At 47.0% G+C, this 20,894-nt stretch overlaps 1 protein-coding gene across 2 annotated transcripts in view; it reads right to left on the bottom strand.

Moving 5' to 3' along the window:
• GFRA1 (GDNF family receptor alpha 1) overlaps positions 1–20,668 on the bottom strand; it is a 229,018-nt gene extending 208,350 nt beyond the window's left edge. For both annotated transcript variants that reach the window (XM_007173146.2, XM_007173147.2), the window contains exons 1-4: positions 20,626–20,668; positions 20,032–20,325; positions 18,863–19,156; positions 17,584–17,667 (exon numbers count right to left, since the gene is read on the bottom strand). In XM_007173146.2, the coding sequence (XP_007173208.2) occupies positions 17,584–17,667; positions 18,863–19,156; positions 20,032–20,071 (418 nt within the window). In that variant the 5' untranslated portion in view covers positions 20,072–20,325; positions 20,626–20,668. The remainder of the gene's footprint in view (positions 1–17,583; positions 17,668–18,862; positions 19,157–20,031; positions 20,326–20,625) is intronic.
• Between the last annotated feature and the right edge of the window lie 226 nt (positions 20,669–20,894).

Below are 20,894 nucleotides of genomic sequence, written 5' to 3'. Positions count from 1 at the left end.
ACCATTCTAGTCTCCAGTTCCATCACCCATCCATCCATCCATCCATCCATCCCTCAGCCAAGGGCCTAGACTTGGGGATCAGAAAAGACTCTTTCAGCTCCAATGTTCTCTAATTATTTTTCTTTGCATTGTCTTTAAAGAAAGAAACCAATCAATAGAAAACACGAACCCATCCCCAAAAGAGAACTCTCATTGAAGAATTACATTTTCAAAGCATACATCAGAAGGGCAACAGGGCAAAGTCAGTAATGCTCAAACACAAAATCTCTGGGTCTGACCCCAACAGCTGCTTTGCTCACATCGCAGAATTCTAGAGTGGTAAAACGCAGCCACGGATGCTTCCTTGTGTAAGGTGCGTGGAGGCGCGCCCCTGCCCCCCACCAAGAGCAGGTACCATGGCCCCAAAGTCTCCTAGTGCCCCCACGAGGACCCCCCCCCCACCATCATAGTTCCCTCCTGACGCACAGGGGTGGCCTTGCCTCCATTGCCGGCCCCCTGCCCAGGGCAGCAGCAGTAGATCATCGCTGGCAAAAAAGTACAAGTCTCCCACCACAGTGGCCTCCCTGTTTGTGAAGAGGGCACCTGGGGGCCTCTGCACTCTGCTAACAACGCCCTTCAGCCAGTGCTGAGAATGGGCAGTTCTTTGCCATTTAGGGCAAAGTCACCACCTCCTCAGAGATGCCCTCCTGACGTCCCTGTGCAGTGGGTTTCCCTCTCCCCTCTATTTGCCGTCACATTGGTTTATCTTCTTCAGATTACTTACTGCCATCGAAACCACTTCCTTGTTTGCACTCATTATGTCTCCTCCACTAGACTGTCAGCTTCCTGAGTTCAGAGCCTCATCTGACTTACCCGTGCCGTGTCCTCAGGACCTCGGCTCAGTGTCCAGCCCACAAAAGGCTGACTTGGTAGAACTTTTTGTTGATAAACAGAAGGAAGAAGTCATCCTAAGAGCCTTGAAAAAGCATCAAAGACCACAAGGCAGGTCAGAACCGTAATAAAGCTCCCAAGGAAACCAGCTCGTTGTAGCCCAACAACTTTCACCCAAGACAGCACATCTGGGGTGGTTGTGAGGAGAGCCGTCAGGATATCATACACCTCCCCCACAGGACCGTGATGGCGCAAACTGCTTAATGATGCGAGGTTAGAACCACCGGCCTGGCCCCCACACTCTGCTTGCCGGAGAGGAACAGAAGGGTCTAGCAAAGGAAAGTAACTTTAATGGGACATTCAGAGACTCAAACTCAGGTGTCTGACATGGGCAAAGAATTTCTCAAGCCCCTAGTGCTGGTCCTCTAGGAGTCTGAACACCTCAGTCAATAGAAGCTGGAAGCTGGTAGGGAGGGAAGTCTGCTGAAGCCAGCATCCCGCACTTGGCACGTGGAGATTCATGAGGAGGGACATGTGGGATGGTGCCAGGTCCACATCAAGCAGAAAAGCAGAGTCACTGGGGCTGGGGGAGGGGTATGTGTATGAGAGGGGCACAGGGGTGAAGGTGGACTGAGAGAGGGAAGGTTCCAGAATGGGCAGGCCAGGGGAGCACTGCTCTGCTGTCATTCCCTGTTACAAAAGGCAGCTCAGAGGAAAGGAAAAACGACAGTAGGTCTTTTTTTTTACAATTACCAAATATAAAACCCCGAGTGTAAATTTTTCTATTTCAGGGTTTCTAAACAACATTTAACTTAGTGTTTTACATCTAGGGTAAATATTTGCCAGTCATTTCTGGCTCACGTCAGAGTGCTTATCTAAAAAGCTGTTTGGTTCTGCTCCTGATAGGAAAATTCTGCATTCAACCCAGCGTACCCACCCGGCATGTGACCCACAAGCACTCTCCTTCCCCCAGTCTCCAAGGTGCACCCAGGATGCCAGCAGCCGCTGGATCTACGTAAGAACACTTTCTGGAAGGTCTCTCTGTGTGTGCTGCCCTTTCTCTTAATTAAGGGCAAGGGCGTGGAGGAACAAGTCCAGGACTGACCCCACGCTTAGGGTGCTACTGCAGAGGCTCGGCCAGGCTGCGGCAGGTTTGGGGAAATCAAGGAGCTGTGAGGCAGGACCGCAGATGACAGCAAGAGAGGCGTGCGGCTCACACACACCACGTGGCGTGGCAGCTCGGTTTTACGGTCCGAACCAGGCATGTCAAGGTGGCAACTACAAATGCACTAAGAGGTCTGCAGAAAACAGCCACCAAGGCTGAGAGAAGTCTAGAAGAATGAGCACAGGGCCCGCCGAGCCCACCCTCGGTGCAGTGCAATGTCTTGAGGCTGATGAGTGAGTTCTTGTTTCTTTAGTAAGAACTTCCTTCACTTTTACTTAAACACAGTGTCTCATAACTCAGATCCAGTTCTCACAGTGACGCTGCAGATATCACCCATGCTGGACAAATCAAGAAACGGAGACTAAAAGCAGTTAAATAACTTGCCAAAGTCATGAACGATGAAGTCAGGATGCAAACCCAGGGCGGACTCCAAACACTTCAGCACGACTCCCCCCAGCCTATAAAAATACCTCCCTAAGGTTCTAAACAGGCCTCTTCCTGGTTCCCCAGGTTTAAGAGAGAAGGTGGGTTCAACATGAAGCATGTTTGAGTTACGGCCAGGATAACTCAAACACTTGGGGGCACTACCCAGCAGGCAGCTGGACGGACATATGCTCAAAGAGGGTTCCTCAAACTGAGAGTCCAGAAACTCCAAGGGAAATACTGGTCAGAGCAAGGGACTCGGCAGGAAACCCAGAGGAGCGGCATCGGCACGCAGGTGGAATCAGAGACCCTGTGAGCACCTGTGAACTAGGCACAGTCAGTCCAGCCCAGGCAGGTACTCAGCAAACTAAACCAGAGTCAAGGGCACGGAAGCGTCTGGGAAAATTTCTGGCCAAGTCCAGCGTATTCTTCCTAAGCCTCCCTAAAATTCGAAAGGTACCGTTGTTTCTATTCAAATACAAAACCGTGCTTAGATCAGAGGTACCTGAGAACCCATCTTGCATTTGCTCTTGACCTAGCAATCAAAAAGGCAACAAGCAGAAGAGCATGCAAGGACCTAGGCCTTAGGAGCTGGACAAACCTGGCTTGAACGTGACATCTTCCAAAAACTAGCTGTGTGGCCTTAGGCATGTCACTCAACTTCTCTGAGTTTGGGTTTCCTCTTATATAAGATGTAAATAATGCCCTAATGCCACTGTGGGCCAACACTCAGGATTAAATGAAATAATCTGTGAAGGCATCTGGTATCCTACTGCTGGGCAGCCAGCAGGCATTTCGCAAGTAATGTTTTTCCACAATTGCTCTCTGGCAGTCAAAGCCAGCTTTGACTCTGACCTCAAAGCTGGGAACTTGAGTTCCTAGGGACCATCACAGCTAAACCTTCAAGCCTGAAGAGGCTTTCCATGGACATCTCAATCCTTGCTGGCAATGCCTGTTTTCCTAAGGAGAAATCTTGTCACACAAATAAAAGGTATTTCGAAAAGCCGGATCCTCGGAAAAGATACACATGACCAACCAGCCAGCATTCAAGAAGCAGTTGCCACTAAATCCAAAAGGAAGTTATTTCCAGGCAATGCCCTTCTGAAAGAGGATTCTAGAGGGATCACAAACCCAGACAAAGGGGACTGAGATGAATGGGTAGTGCTCAAGAATTCTGACCCTCACCTGACCCCATGTACAATATAGCAGCAGTAAGTTCACTTTCTCTGCCCAGTGACATAGCCCCCAACAGCTGTGGAATGTCAAAAACAAGGCTGCTTGGGTCTAAAGTTACCCCTCCTCCACCGTGAGAGGAAAGGAAACACATTTCTGAGTCTCTCCTTCTTTATGTTTTGCTTATGAGGAACAAATGTTGACGAGATATAGGATACACTGCTCTGTTTGCCAACAAAATGCACAGAACATAATTTTATATGAAGCTATACCCGCTTAATTGTGATGCATTAAGTATTATGTTCATTGTTTCTGAAAGTGGGTAGAAATGAATAATTTATTTCAGACAAAGGAAACTCTTGAATATGAAATGCCTCATCTTTTAAAATTACAATTTGGAAGACAAGAATGAAAATATACCCATAGCCAGTGAACCTTATACTGCTAATAGAAAACAATGCTTCAACTGTTTCTACTTTGTTTGCAAACATTACGTTTTTTTAAACATTCTTGAGAATAATCAGGAAAAAGACACACTAGGTTTTCACCATGCTAGCAGCCGCTCAACACAGGGCTAGTGTATCTAATGTTAATTTTCTGTGCTGGGTTTCCTCTCCTTTCCTGCCGACCTGCCTTGGCTCACCTGGAGTCCACTCCCTGAAAGCCCTGCATCCCAGTCTAGGCCACCTCCTTCCAGAGCTTTCTTTTCTTTCCTGCATCCTAGTTCCCTTTGTTGCTCCTCTTCCCACTCCCTCCCTGGCACTCCCTGTGCTCTGCACCCTCTTTCTGGTTTCATCATCCCCCCAACAACTAGCACAGTGCCAGGCGCAGAGTAGGTTCTCAGAGAATGTGACTACTGTTATTTTTAGAGAAGATAATTGATGTTTTGGACTGAACTGAATTGGTGATCATCATTTCCGGTACGGCTATTGGTGTCTTTTTTTTCTTTCAGAGCAGAAAAAATCTACATCCACTCAATCTACTATTGCTGTTTCATGCTAATTAATTGGGAGAGGAGGGAGAAGGGAGTTAAGGTGCATATGAAAGGAAGCGACTGGCAGTCATTCTCCTACCATTTCCCAAGCACTTTCCAGTGCTCTTCCTAAGTGTTACCACCAATAACCTTATGAATTGGATACTATTATTATCCCCATTTACAGGCAGAGTCTCTATTAACCCAGGGTCCCACAGCTAGTAAGTGCTAGAATGTGGAACTCAAATCTGGGTGTGTTTAACCCCAAAACTCTGCTCTTTACCACTGCTATTCTGCATTTCATAATTTCCTAGGATCACTGGGACCTCATTCCCTGTCCCTCCCCAGCCCCACCCCTATCTCTGGAATGAATACAGATAGTCTGCCTGGTGGCTCCTGAGGATAGAGCTGCCCAGCTCCGGGTGTGTTCTTACAGGAAATCGGCAGTAGCACCACCTCTCCCCTCTCCCACCCCAACAGTATCATTAAAACAACGTCATAAACACACCCTGGGCTCAAAGAAGGACAGAGAGGGATTGCTTACTTCTTCTTCGGAACTGCTCTGTGAGCTGTGGTAATTACTGGCTGCGGGCCCAAAGGCCCTCCCACCTCATCCTTCTCTCACAGGGCTTGCCCTGGGGTTAGCGGGCATCTCTTTCAATTAAGACAACTCCCTGCATTTAGAATCTTTGAGTTTTTTTTCAGACAGTCTCTTGTGAAATGTTCTGAAGCAAGTCGACAATGTGGTGCAGAAAACTGCCAAGTGAGACCCAGGACTAGGGAGCCAGAAGAATAAAATAGTACATAGAAGAGAAACAAGCCATACATGGAGTCCTCCCAACAGGTGGACCACAGACAGGTAAGGTCAGGGCCATGTCTCCCAGCCAGGAGGACAGCTCTGGCCTAGAGATCCAAACGCCCATGCCTGGCCACTGTCCCCAAATCAGAAAGCAGAAGCCCATCCTGATTCCAGGCTAGAGGGCAGCCCTGGGGTTGGGATTGGGGCTTTGCAGAAGGCAGATGGGGAGCCATTCCTCTGGGGGGGGGGGGGTCCAAGACTGTCCACATTCCCACTGGCCTCCAGGCTGCCTCCTTTCACCAGCTAGGTCACTCAGTGTCTAAGGGGCCCCACTGAACAATTTTCAATGACACCCTTTCTGCTGTTACAAGCCAAAATGCCTCTGAGCATGAAGACTTTTCATGACCTGGGTCCAGACCACCCTGCTTCCCGCACTCACTCCTGCGGGCACCTCTCTGCTCTGCTGTCACCTGCTCTCCACGTGCCTCAGTCCCTTCCCAGGACCACCCTGTGAGGCCCAGGCGGCCTCACTGACTGCTGCTCCTCTGCCGACCTTGGGCACCTAAATGGGGAGCTGTGTGCACTGGGTGCCTTGTGCATCTTTTCCCCCCAAGGAGAAGGCCTGGGAGAGAGAAGCTTGAACTAGACCTACACTTGCTCCGTGTCCATCAGGAGCTGAGGCAAACAGGTACCTTCTGAGATGAGGAATTACTAACCCTAACAGCAGACCTATGTCGCTCTCTAGTCTGGGAGCATCCAGACCCCTGTGTATGCTTTTATGACACAAAACTATATAAAGTTGAGCCATATGAAATGTGCGCCATTCTACCATGTTGACCTACAAAAATGGCAATTTCATATGATTCGACCTAAAAATCCCAACAATGCTGAGTTCCATTAGCCATCATCCTTCCCTGGTTCTGCTGAGACAAAGGCCAAGCCCCTGAGCGTGGCAAACCTGCCTCTCTGCCCAGCTATTCTCCCACCACTGCTCATACCAAGGGCCCCTGCCATAGAAAGCAGCTTATTACAGCACCCTGGACACTCAGTGCCTTTGCCCATGCTGTTGCCGCTGCCTAGAATGCCCTCTCCAACCACCCCTCCTTATCAAACTCCTATCTACTCCTCAAAACCCAGTTCAGAGTCCCCTTCAGCAAGCCCTCTCTGACCCATAACTCCATCTAGTTAGTTATTCCCTTCTTAGGGCTACATCTGAGCCTTGTACGGAGTTTTACTCACCTACCACTTTCCAACATAACTTATTTGTTTTATACCTAGCCCTAAAACAAAAAAGAGAATTCTTAAAAGGCAATGGCAGGGTCCTATTTACCTCTGAATCACCTAGGCCTCTCACTAGGCTCATAGTAAGTTCTCAATAAATATGTGATGAATGAATTTGGCAGAAATGCCATTCCATCACACCGAAATACTGAAAATTAAAAGAGATCACAGAAACTGACCAATTCTTCTCTTCATTATATTATACTTATTTTATATACAATATATAATATATATTACATATGTGTATATCATACACATACACACATATATATATAACTCAGTACAAAGTGTCTAAGACTTCTTCATGCAGTTTGTGCTCTTGACTTTTCAGGGATTATCTCTCTGGTTATATGTGTGCAAATGGACGCTGCAGCATGGGTTCTGAAGCCAGACTTCCTGGGTTAGAATGTGGCTCTACCCATTCTTAGGCGTGTGCCCTCAGGCCAGTTCCTTACTTGGCTCTCAGTTTCCTATCTACCAAGTGGGGCTAAGAATACCTTCTACTAAACAAGGTTGACACAAGTTATTGCATGTAAATCACCTAGCTCATTGCCTCTCACCGCTGTTGTAATTACTATTTTTATTTCTCTTAAGGTCTCAAGGGAAGGGTAACCATTTTCAATTGGGAGTATGTTTAGAGTTCCAGCCTGTTCACTCCTTCTCCCATTCAAATGCCACTCGCCATTCCGAAGCGTACAAGAATATAATGGTTCCATCAAGGACTCTCCAGAATTCTCCAATCTCCTGGTATCTTCTTATAAAGAGTTTATTTGAAACTCATACTAACAGGGATCAATGCAACATTTCATAAACATGGGCTTTAAGAAACCTGCTGGCCTATTCCTACAAAGAATGCAATCAATACTTATTTTCCTACATAATTAACTGTACACAAAACAATCATGTACAAAAGGCAACAGAAATAACAGTTGGCACGGTGTTTCTTAGACCATTAGGAGGGACGTAAAGGAAAGTAGTACCAGCGTGATGGAAGACAAATGAATAACATATTAGGTCACCTTAAAGTGGGACTAAACTATGTATTCCTTTCTTCACCACTGTGTAATGCTATTTATATGACAACATGACAAAAAAAAATGGCCCCAGGCATTCTGCTCTACTTTAGAAACCTTCCATCTCACACTGAAATGAAAAAAGATACAATTCAGAAATTTCTTCTCTGGTTAATATTTCTGCAGTTCCGCAGGAATGGTTTTAATAGTGTGCGTGTTCTGGATTTTGCTTGTCAATTAAGAACCGATTGGAATGCAAGGCTAAATATTAAAATAATAGATATTGGTTTATATTTCAACTTTAAAGGTTTTTTTTCAAATAGTGTTTTAAGGTGGAAGACAGAGGAAGGGAAGCTGGGAATTAAGGAGGGAGAGTAGGCTCTAGACAGTTCCTCCTTAATAAAGGATCAGGTCGGTACTTAAAATTTCATCACATAACAGTAGAAAGAGCACAGGCTTTGGAGATGCAGAAATAAGATGTGAAACTTAACTTTTCCACTTACTGGCTGTGTGGCACTGAGAAAATTAATCAACCTCTCTGATCTCAGGTTTCCCTCTCAAAAATCAGAGATCATTATACCTACCTTTTAGCATGGTTGGGGACCAAAAGGAAATAATGGCCTTGAACAGGCAGCCCAGCCCATGCAGGGCACTCAGGGGCTCCCCAGGGAACTCCTCTCTCCACACTTACCTCCTCTTTAAAGAGACTGCAGGTCTGGAGATAACACAGCTCTAGGACTATGGGCAGAGTCCCAGAGGCAACTGTGGTTTGACCAAAAATAGGCCATTTGACCAAATGATTAAAAGTCTGTCATATGCTAATGCTTGGACGGGGCGGGACCGAGGGCCAATTTAGTAGGAGTAAATTGCAATTGATTTTCGAAGAAATTGCTTGTTCTCTTGCCTTTCCTCAGCTGTGTCACACTCTCTCACCCATAGCTGCCTTTGTCATAGCCAGAACCAACTGAAACACGTGTCAAGGAAGATCTTTTTGAGGCAAAATGTTTAATAATACAGACATCCACACTCACACACACTATAAATATACACACACATGAACAGGCAGATATATACATATATCTCTATCTGTGCATGTGTATATACATGTTTATATAGATGTTCTAGAGGGCTCAAATTTAGAAACAATTCTGTACCATGACCGTACCCTTCTGTGTGTTTTACAAATCCCTCTGTGGTTAGAGAGCTATCCTGAGTCATTTTTATTTTTACAACAGCCTACTATTTGAAGAAAGATCAGAAAAGAGCACACCCCTAAAATCTCCTCTCCATGCTTTCCCCAGCCCGATCTGTGCAAATCCCTGGATATGAAAAGAAAATGGTTAAAAGATCAAAGAAGATAAAAAATCATAAGAATAAAGGTTAACAGTGGCTGCTTTCACCCCTAATTTCTGATATGGTGATAGACCCTCTTAGAACATTAATTAGAATGGGAAGAGAGATGAAAGAAATGCCCAGGGGACATAATAAATTAGCCCCTTATGCAAATTACCCATTCGTTCTCATCACTGACCCAGCTAGTTGAGTCTCTAAATTACGGGAAGCGGTTAGCTTCTTCAACAAAAAATTCCAGACAAAAGATTAATTTTTTTTTTTAAATCTGAAGGCTGAGAGGGTGTAAAGCGACAAATAATTTCTCAGTTTTCCTTGCAGACAATTCTGAAGGGGGCCAAAAGATATGAAAATCAACATTCTGGCCACTGGCTCCTGTTACCAGAGACCTATTAAATAACCCTTGTTCTGAAACAACTCCGAAACAATGGACAGCCAACCGCTTAACTGAAGTCGAAGGCTGTGCTTCTCACCCTAACTGTATGAACAAAGTCTGGTATCCTAAAAGGGGCCGAGGGGCAGGTGAAGGACAATTTTAAAGGAGGTAGGGAAATGCCAGGAGATGGAGAGTTTCAAATATCCATTTAAAAACAAACACATACCTAATTTTACTTGTCATCACTGTCCTAGACAATTTATGTTTTACTGTCCCAGAAATTTATGGAACTCTCAGTTTTCTTATCAGTAAAATAAGGGGATTGGACTAGAATGACCTCCAAAAGTCCTACGGCACCTACAATCCAGGGATTTTATTTACCCCTTTGTTTTCACACAGTACTTCTGATAATTTAATTTGTTTAAATATAATCTTATGACATGCATTTTGTCTTCTGAACTCACTCCTGGCTTCCTTTTCTCTCTCCTACTATCATTTTCCCCTTTTCCTTATTTTCTCCTCTTATTTCTTATTTTATCTTCTTCCATGTATTCAAATGAGATGCTTTAAATACATTCTGGTTCAAAGTAAGGTACATATTGAATAAATCATACTTTATAAATGTTATTAATATGAAAAATATATATGACAAGATGACGAGTCTCTCTAGCATGAAGAAAAGACTAGAAAGAAAAACTGTAAGTCGCAGAATAATACAAGTTTCAATATGCAGGCCCTTAGAGAAAGAAGGAAAATATGTTACAGGTCATCCTCATCCACTGCCCTCATTTTACAAAAGGAGGAGAGGTCTCTAAGGAAGGGTAGACACTTGCCCAAGGTCACCAGATAGTTAGAGGTAAAGCTGGAAGCAGAACACAGTCTCCTGACTCCTGGACCAGTGTTCTTGGGACCAAACAATCCCGGTAACTTCTCTTGAGAATTCGCCACTGTATCCCAAAGAACAAAAATGGACATCCTTTGGAAAGAATAAGCTTTGACAGCAGAAAAATTAAGAGATGGCAGAAAGAAATACTTCAGAGGACTAAGGAAAAGGAATGAGGACAGACCTATTAACTATAAATAATTTTGCACCTTGTAACAATCTTCAGTTCATGCAATTACTTGTCACTCACTGATGTTTTATCTCCCCTCTTCCGGTAACGGGACCTACAGTAACTCTATGCAAAACATTTCACTGTCTCTAAGTTCACAGCCTGCACTGGAACATTCCAGCCTTTGCCAGAAGTATCTAGACTGTGGAATGACCTGACGCTTTATTCATGAAACTTTACTCATCAAACTGTCAACTTGAGGTTGACAGTTAATCTAAATAATAAAATTTGCCTTTAGGAAGTGGCCAGTGACAGAAGACACAGATTCCTCAGGTCATACGGCAGGTAATAAGAAAGCATGTGTAGGAGAGGCCACCACAATGAGAAGCCCGCGCACCACAACGAAGAGTAGCCCCCGCTCGCCGCAACTAGAGAAAGCCCGCGCACAGCAACGAAGACCCAACGCAGCCAAAAATAAATAAATAAATAAATAAACAAACAAACAAATAAATTTATAAAAAAGAAAAAAAGAAAGCATGTGTAGACTACGACTCCATTTTTGTAAAAAAGGAAAAAAAAGATAAATATATATGTGTATACACACACACATATATATATTCATATATATATATACACATATGTATATAGGAAAAAAACCTGAAAAGGCTTGTATCAGATGTTTACAGTGGTTATCTTTGAGAGCAGAGACTATGAGTGGTTTAAATTTGCTTTCCTTTTCTACCTGTTTGTAATTTCTTATTGTTGTACAATAAAAATGGGTCGCTGAAGGGCTGGCGAGCGAGAGGATAAAAGCCAAAAGTAGTGGTGTGTGAAAGTGAAACGTAAGTGTACTTAGCAGAGCCTGTAGAGACGGAAACCTCTCCCAGCTTTGAGGCCTGCCCTTCTCAGGGAGCAGTAATTCTTCCTGCTATGAGGGGCGTTGCCAAGAAGATTTATGGGGAGAGGTTAGAAGAATGGGAATCAGTCAAGCTGAGAAGGGCAGGCTGATCACAAGAATCCTTAAGCACAGGAAGAGCTCCCACCCCGGGTGATAGCCAGCTGCAGCAAACTCCCCTCCGACCGAAGAGCTTAAGGAAGGATATAGGGACCCAGAGGAACAGGGGGATTCAGAGCAGGAAAAAGGAAGACCTTCCCCAAAGGGGATTTAAGACTCAAACTGGGTTATTAAGAGATAGGCCTTCCTCCAGGGCCCTTTATATATTGGACAGATTTCTTATTTCTTGTCCAAGCTGGTTTATGAGCAGCCTTCCTGAAGGCTTGGGGTTGCTATCCTTTTCAAGACATAGGATCCTTGTTCCTTGATCCGGGAATACGGTCTGCGGAAAAAGAGTCCCACTCTTGGAGTCAGGAGTGAGCCAACAGCTAACACGGCCTTGGTACAGCATTAAAAATGACTGAGATCTATTGAGGACCAATTATAGTTCAGGCACTAAGCAAGGCATTTTACATATAGCCTTATTAATTCCCAAGAACCTGTAAGGGAGGCATTATCATCATCTCATCTTACATCCAAGAAGTCTGAGGTACAATGAGATCAAACGACCTGCTCAAGACAAAGTAAGCGGCAGAGCTGGGGATGCACCCAGGTGAGTGGAATTCCAGAGCACATGTTCTTTCAACATCACGTACAGAGATGAAGAGGCATGAAGCTACCCAGAGTACTGGTGGGACAGCAGCCGGTCAACCTGGGTTGTTTAGACATGGGGTCGCTGGGGTGAGATAGAAGGTCGATTAATAGAAGAATCTATGAAGGCAGACTGAAACCAGATCATTCCTGGAAGTCACCAAGGTGTTAAGGTAATATCTGGCAATGGGTGGCCAGGTTGGACCGGGAGAGACTAGACACAAGGGTGGGGCCAGTAAGAAGGCCATTGCAAAGTTCAAGTAAAAGATAAGATGGGTAGATTAAGGGAATGGAGAGAGGAGCAATCCAAAAGACAGCAGGCAATTTCAGCAGGACTTAGTGATGGGTCCAGTGGAAGGAGTGAGGAGGGTAGAGGAGATGCTGGAGATGATTCCAAAGCTTATGAGTTAGGCAGATAATGCCATTATATAAGACAGGAGACTCAGGAAGAGAAGGATGTAAGGAGAAAAGGGGAGGGATGATGAGATCCTTTTTGGATGTGCTGAGTTTGAAGTAACTGAGATACATCCAGATGGAATCATCCAGGATTCAGCTGGAAATGCTGGTTTAGAGCTCAGGAGAGGATGGAGTAGGAAGGGAGCTCTGAGTCATCATTGTACATGGTAGCTGAGGTCCCAGAGATGGATGAGGTTTGTCCAGAGAGTATGCAGAAGAGAAAGAGGCCGACACTGATCTCCCCAAAGGCAGTGCCAAGTAAAGGTTCTGAAGGTGACCCTCAAGCAGTGTGGTCCTGGCCAAATTGCTTCCCCTCTTTGAACTTCAATTCTGTAAAAGCAGAGGATTAGACGATCTCTAAGTCCTTTCTCTGATATTCAACCACTCATGGCTAATGAGACGCCTGCTCAGAACCAGGAAAGATGCTCGGTGCTGAGCAAACACCCGCCATTACAAGCAAATCCCCGACTTTCCAGTGGGAAAGACAGACACATAAATAAGTCCTCTCAATAGTCTGTGATTAACAGCTATCATAAAGGCAAGAGTGAATTGCAGCATGAGAGAGTCCTGAGTGGAAGTGCCTGTCTGGGGGAATTCCAGCATGGCCCTCAGAGATGAAACCTGATCTTGGTCTTGAAGAACTAATAGAAACCTCCCAAACAAAGGCAAAGCCAAGTGTCAAGGCATGGGAAAGTGAATGCACATGAAATATCTGGGAATGGATTGCTCAGTGAGCTTGACTGGAGAGGTGATGTGGATTGGAGAGGAAGGGCAGGGCCAAGCTAGCCTACAAAGGAATTTACCATATGCCAGGATAGATAGAAAAGAACTTATAGGAGTTCTCAAATATAGTGACAACATGATTAGAGAGCTGAGTGGAAAGGAGAGGACCACCACACACCCCTAGCAGCTGGTATTTACAAGCCCTTCTCTCTTATCATGATTTGACAAAACAGCAGATGATCTTATAAGGCTCTTCTCCAACATATAAAAATTTTAAGAAAGTTTTTGTTTAATAGTTACACATATATGATGGTACATTAAAACAGAAATGCTAAACGTGGCTTATTATTGATAGCATCATCAAAAAGGGGACAGACTCAAAAGAGAGTTTAGGGGCATCTGATTCTGGGCAAGCCATTTCCAATTACTTGGGGACCAATCTCAAGATCCTAAGGCTTCCTGGGAAGGTCTAAGCCACTCCTGGGACTTGGTAGGGAAATGGTGGCAAAGCCAGAGACCTAGAACTTTGTCGTTCACCAAATCAGATTTAGGATGTTCAAATCCCAGCATCAGGACCAATAAAGATGTTAAAAAGAAAAAAAAAAAAAATCCCAGCATCACTCTTTCCCCATGATCTCTCCACTTGACTCTTGTTTACAATACCATCAACTTTGGTTACATTTGAGGAAGGTCTGGCATTTCTTGATTCTTCTCTACAAAAATCTAACCTCCCAATCAATACTTTTAAACATTGGAGCCCTTTTTTTAATCTCTCGCCGCCATAGAGGGCCTTACATCCTCCCTCTGATCCTCCATCTTCAGGCTTTTCTCTGCACCCATTGCACTTTCCAAATTTGTTCTCCCCCTCCAGAGAGTCCAAAAACATTGCAAACAGGCTCTCATCTTCCTTTCAAATCACTATTTCTTGCTGCTTCTTGAACGTTTGTGAAGAAGAAAAGGTGAGGCAGAATGCAGGTTCAAGAGCAGAGTTGTGGCTGAGAGACACAGATGTGAAACACCACCTGATCGCTCCATCCTCTGAGCCTCTGAGCGCCCACAGAGCTCTGCCCTCTTGGCTCCCAAGACACTTTCCCTGTTCTCTCCTCTCCTCCGACGTCCTCTTGCACTGGCTCACTTTTTCCTTTGTGTCCTCTAGCTCACTGCCTGGTGAGACCCCTAAAAACCACACCAGCATCCACTCACAGAAAAGGCACTTCCTAGAGCCCTTCAAAGTGCCTTAGAGGCCAACGCTTCCGCTTCTGCTGTTGCGTTTCCAGGAGAATAATCCCTCCAACTTCCCACTGCAATTCTCACCAGACTAGGCTGCTTTATTTCCCTTCTGGAGCTCAGGCCTCAGATGACAGTTTTTAGATTCTACCTTATTTTTGTTCCCTTCCCTGTTCCCGCCATGGATAATACCTCAATATGGCCTTTTAACTGGTGATCAAGTAAACAATGGCAAAGATGGCTGTGGGTTTGAAGAGTCCAAGAAAATGGAAACTCAAGAACGTCAAACATGTCTTGTTCGGTGAGAGGATTCAGCTCACACTTAGTGTATGTGGATAAACATCCTCTTCCCCTTGGGCAGAGAAATCCAAATATGCAAACTCTGATTACTACCCCATCTGTAAAAGGCAAAGGCCCTGTTGTCCTGGATTCCTCAGAGAGACTCTCAAGACAGAGAGATTCTCATCAACAGCAACACTCATCATCCTGATCCTCTGCCCCTCTCCATCCTACAAATGCCAAACTGGATAATACGCATTACTCAATGACTTAAAACCTCTCAAGGCTCCATTTGGCTTTCCTATAGCCACTTAAGGAACACAGTCACTCTCAGAGGTCAAAGCTCATTACAGCTGGAACCTAAATCCAACGCCCTTGAGATATAAAATGTAGCTCTAGACAAGACCTTCCTGGCTCTGAGTCATTCATCACGGCTTCTGGGACCTCGGTAGGCTGGGTCTCACAAACCGAGGATCATATTTGCTATGAAAAGACACCAGTTTGAGAGAGGGATCCAAAAAAATGAATGAGGGGGGACTTGGTCCGTGCGGAAGAATTTCTGACACTCATCAAAGAAATCCAGACAAGCCAGTGGTATCTGAGAATGACCAAGTCACGTTAAGTGGAGAATGAAAGCAAGGATTGAAAAGAACAAATGTAGGAGCACAGAGGAGGGATTCTGAAGGTGTCCTCAATCTTCCCTCAGAATCATGGGCTGTTAGGACTGGAGATTTTTACTCCAATGGCCTCATTATACCAAGAAAAGAGAGACCCAGAGAGAGGGAAATGAGTCTATTGCAGCCCTATAGCTCATAACAGTTTTGAAATTAAAACCCAAATGAACCTTCCTCCTTACCTACTTCCTCACTCTCAGGGTCCCTGGGGAGGTTCGTATCCTTCCAGGCATCAGTACAAAGACTGAGGAGCAATGCTTCCGTGGAGCAGGCAGTCAGCAAGAGGCACTGCCCCTCACGGTGCTAGGAAGGCCAGGTGGGCTTCTGGCACCCCATCCTAGTTCCTACTGACCTGCTCCCATGAGAGCTCGGGTGGTCATATACTCTTGTCTGTGCATCCCCGCTTCACTGCCTTCAGCCACTGTCCTGGCTGGGCCAAAGGGACACAGAGCATTAATAGCGATTTGCGGTGGAAGTTATCAGCATTATTCAGGATAATACATGAACGCCTCTGATACTAAACTTGTCCCCTTATATTTTATCCTGAAACAGACCACACACACACACACACACACACACACTTTTCCTCTGAACCAAAAGCATAATATAGAGGAGTGCTTCTCAAGCTTCATGTGCCTATGAAGCACCCAGCCCAGGGATCTTCTTAAAATGCAAATTCTCATTCAGTAGCTCTGGGGTGGAGCCTGAGATTCCACACTTCTAACAAACTCCCAGGTGATGTCCGTGCTGCTGGTCTGAGGACCACATTCTGAGTAGCAAGGGGCAGATGTTACAAAATCTTGCAAACAAATATACGTTTAAATTCTCGTTCTACCAATTAGGAGCTCTGTGATCTTGGGCTGGTTTCCTAAGTTCACCCTGCCTCAATCATCTCATCTGTAAAATGGAAATAACAATATCTAAGATGCACTTGACGATGACTACATAAGTTAACGATGAAGAGATCTTAAACAGTAGCTGGCATATAATAAGAGCTTAATAAATGTCAATTGCTGGCTGCCTCTAAGATTCACGAGGGCAGATATGACATCTGTCTGGCTCACTGCCAAAATCCCAAAGGCGAGAATGTATGTAGAATGGATGTCCGTGAATGAATGAATGAATGAATGTGTGTATAATACACCCACACATAATTTCAGTATTTACACACTTCCTTGGTTCTGTCTTTCTGCAGGAAAACATAAAACATTTAGAACACCAGAATACTCTCACCAGTACCAAACCACCAACTCATAGAAACAAGTTCAACGTGAACCACCATGTTTAACCACCAAGAAACATACAATTTGTGATGGCTATATAAACTTGAGAAAAAGTCTTAACTGTAAACAAAAAAAGACAACATCAGTCTGGAATCTGTATGTCATTAAGGGAAATCACTGCCTTACTCATTATTTATGGGGCTGTCTGAATGCAGATGTTACGAAAAACTTAATTCAAAAACTAAGGTCACTTCCAAACCATATGTAGATTTGCAAAGACAGACAAAACAGACTATGGGAATTGAGACCACTTTTGAAAGGGCAGTAATACATTCTCCTGTATATGCACACACTTGCTCAGGAAAAATTAGACACACAAAAAAACTGTTAACAAATGGTTGAGCTTAATCTTTTAAATCAAAGGCAGACAAGTGAGTCCATCCAAAGTTCTTCAACAATCTATCTTCAGGCTTCTCGTAAAGTAAAGTGGCATCACTTAAACATATCCCATTTCCAGGGAGGCACTGTGTACAGTATGCAGCAAGAAGGGAATACGATTGCCACCTACAGACAGAAGTGGCACTCCCTTTGCAAGAGCTGGCCAATCGTATTTTAGTGCGGAAAAAAAAATTCAACAAAGTCACCCCCTTCCAACCTCTCTCAAACCACCACACAACATTACTTCATTTAGAATTACTTTCAAGTCATACAATCATCTCTAGGCATTCTGCCTCTTCATTATCATCATCCTATTTCTAATTTCCCAGAAACACTGTGCCATTCAACTATCTACTTATACACTACTTGAGAGCCAAAGAGAATGTAAGCCAATGGATTTCAAGCAGGCAAAGGCATCAGAGTGGAAGTATAAATCTGCTTACCTGGTATGAATGGGACTACCCGGAATATATCAGACAATCTGCTGTTAACTGGTTCATATGGGGAATCTTCAAGCAGATCATTTCCTAAAAACAACAGAAAGACTGGGCTCAGATCTGGAAAATAGACATATTTCAGTCAGTTTTTGTTACTGAATCTGAATTCTAATTATGTTATGATTGTGTAACAAAAAGATGCTGAAACTTTCAAAGATTTCAAATGCATCTATTTGGCTCTGGTTATTTCTTTTCATTCCCTCTGCCTCTGTTGTCCTTGCTCTCCCCATAGTGCCATGAAAACATTGGAGAGCAACCCAGCCTGATCTTGCCAGAAAACTCTCCCACTCTTTGCAAAGGAATGAAATCAGAGAGGAAGGAACCAGTGACATCACAAGCCCAGCTTGCCTCCAGGAGACAACAGAAGAAAGATGGCCCAAAAGCTGGCCCTTTTTCTTACTCCCAAAAAGTGGCATGCAGTCAGAAAGCAGGTACCCTGGCTATTAAACACTCAAGTCTCTGAAACAGGTTTTCATTAATAGGTTCTGGAGGAAGTGGCAGCTGAGAGGTCAAATCTGTATATTACAAATTTTCAGCGTGAGACTCAGTGGAGAGTGAATGCACTGAATGTTTGTGTTAGATTTATAAACACGAGCCACCTCTGGCACACAAGGACCAAAAAATTGCCATTGTAATGGATGGCTGTGACAAGGAGACCTTTCCCTCTCTGAGCCACTTCTGCATTAACCAAGGCTGAACTACACCAGCTGGTTTAAGACTCAGCTAATCTAAGATGACAAAATTTTTTTTCCCCACGTCTGCCTTTGATCAGGTTTGAGGGGGGTAAAGATAGAATAGATTCCACTGGACCTTTCATTCTCAATTCTTTATCTTATGTCAGTATAGATAGAAGGAGAGAAGAGAGGGGCAAACTCCAGGCAAGATGCAGTGCAAGCCTTTGGATTATTCTGTGAAGCCAGCTCTCCTCTTTAGAGAGAAGTTGCAGGTTCCTTGGCGTGGCCTTCAACGGATTCCCACTCTGATGTTCTGACCAAGTTTCAAAGAGGTCAGCGGGGTCCCTGGGATGTCCCTTCACCCCCTCACGGGTTTTCCAACAACCAGGCCGGCAGCAAACACCAGCTGCCCACGTCCCTGGGGGCCAATGAAAGGTTCTCATTCTGCAGCTAGGGGAGAAGTGAGCGGAGGATGAGGTCAGCCGACCCCGGGCCTAGGGACCCGCCTGCCTTCAGGGGCTGGGGGAGGGGGGAAGAAGACGGTCGCGTACCCTGCAGGCTCTGGTACATGCTCCAGTAGATGCGCAGACAGTTCTTCTCCTTCTTCATACCCCGCTTGCAGCGGCAGTTGTAAAGCGACTTCTGTTTGAGGGCCTCCATGGCGCTGCGGCACTCGTCCTTGGCCTCCAGGCCCGATGTCAAGCTGAAGTTGGTCTCCTTGCCCGCCACGCACTGCCTGAGCGTGCGGTACTTGGTGCTGCAGCTCTGCTCCTTCAAGCACTGATCGCTGGCTTTCACGCAGTCCAGGCGGTCCCCGCCGCTGACCTCGGCCGACAGGAGCACGTCTGCGGGGGGAGGGGAGGGAGCGTGAGTGCGGCTGGGCCGGGGCGCGGTGCGCCAGCCGCGGCGGAGGACGCGCGCACGAGCGGCCTTCTGCGGCTCCCGGCTCCCGGAGCGCGTCCGCCCCCCTACGCCTGGGAGTCCATCTTCCCGCCCGGGCACCTCCTGCCGCTAGTCTCCCCCCACCCAACCCCCGGGGCGTCCCGAGGCTTTGCGGGCTTTTCGCGGTTTGCCCGCGAGCCAACGCTGCCCACCGCGCGTGCAGGCCCTGCCGCCCCGGGACCGACCAGCTTCAGCGGCTGCTCGGCCTCCAGGGCCGCCCTCCCGCCGTCCCCGGCTCCAGCCACTCTCTCGGCCCGGCCCGACTGAAGCCCGGGGGCTGTCGGCAGGGGAGAACGGCGGCGGGCTGGGAGTTGCACGCGGAGAGGGCGAGCCCTGATACCCGGCCCGCCCGGCGGGGAGCACCGAGATGCTATTCCGGGAAAAGTTTTCCCTTCCAAGTTTGCTCTCCTGGCCCGGTGCTCGTCCACACCCCACCTGCCCCCCGCGCCTCCGCAAGCTCCCCAGCACTTGCAAGGGGCGTCGGGCTTGGGGCTGGAGGGCTCGGACGCTTTAATTTCCCGCCAGGCTAGGTCATTAAAAACGTAGGAAACAAAAACCAAGGAAGAAACGCTGCGGGCAAGTGCCGCGGGGCCCCTGCCCCACCCCCAAGCCCGGAGTGCTGAGGATTCAGGATCCCCTTCCCCAAAACGAAACTTTGCCGTCCCACACCCACCGCGCCCGCGCCGCAATTTTTTTTTTGGTGGGGGCCTGGGGGCTGCCTCTAGTACTCTCCAAGAAGACTCAGCGGATAAGAAAGCTAGCGGCGGCCTCGACTTACCCAGAAGCGGCAGTACGAAGTACAGGGTCGCCAAGAACATGGTGCCGGCGCGCAGCTGGTCCCCGCCCCCCCGAAAATCCAGAGCTGCCGCTGGGTCTCGCCGAGGGAGCTCAGCATGCAGCGATCCCCGGACGGCCGCGCTGCTCTGGCCGCCCAAAGTTCAGCTCCATCCAATGCGAGAGGAAACTCCCCGGTCCGTCCGCCGCCACCGCCGCCGGCGACTCAGCTCCGGGCGGGCTGCTGGCGAGAGGGCGGGAGGCGGTTCCGCTTTTAGGGGTTCAGGTCCGACCCAACCTGGAAGGGAGAGCGCGCTTTGAAACGAGAGCGGAGAGTGCTGGAGCCTCCCCCGCCCCTCTGCCCTCCCCTGCTCCCGCCTAGGGGGACTTTTTAGCGCCCGGGTGAGGGCCCACCCCCTGCCCGGGTCGGGGCGCGGGGAGGGGGTGCAGGGGGTGCATGTGCGTGTATTCCGGGGAGCCGCCTGCACGGGCAGGGTGGAGGCTGGAGAGGTCGGAGGCGGGCTCCCGAAGTCCAAGGGGGTGTCTATTGGGTCCAACCCAAGAGGCTGAACGCAAGCAAATAAATAAATAACGTTACTTTCCGAGCGGGGCGAGCGGAGCCGGCCGCTGCCTGGAGTCGATGCACTCGGCGGCGGCAGCTCTTTCTCGCGGAAAAAGCCCCTTCTCCCGGGAAGTTCGCCAACCCCCTCGTCGCGCCAGCTCCCTCGCTCAGCCAGCCCTCCCCACCCAAACCACCAATCGCTGCTCCCCGTCGCTGTATCCCCTCCTCCCCGGGCTCGCCTCCGTTCCGAAGCAGCCTGGGGAGGGGGAACCGACGTCCCGGTTGGGGCCGAAACCCGGCTCCTG

The sequence above is a fragment of the Balaenoptera acutorostrata genome, chromosome 16 (assembly GCF_949987535.1).
Source record: "Balaenoptera acutorostrata chromosome 16, mBalAcu1.1, whole genome shotgun sequence".
NCBI classification, from domain to species: Eukaryota; Metazoa; Chordata; class Mammalia; order Artiodactyla; family Balaenopteridae; genus Balaenoptera; species Balaenoptera acutorostrata.
The sequence above is the reverse complement of the archived record's forward strand: the minus strand, read 5'-3'. Positions and strand labels throughout refer to the sequence as shown.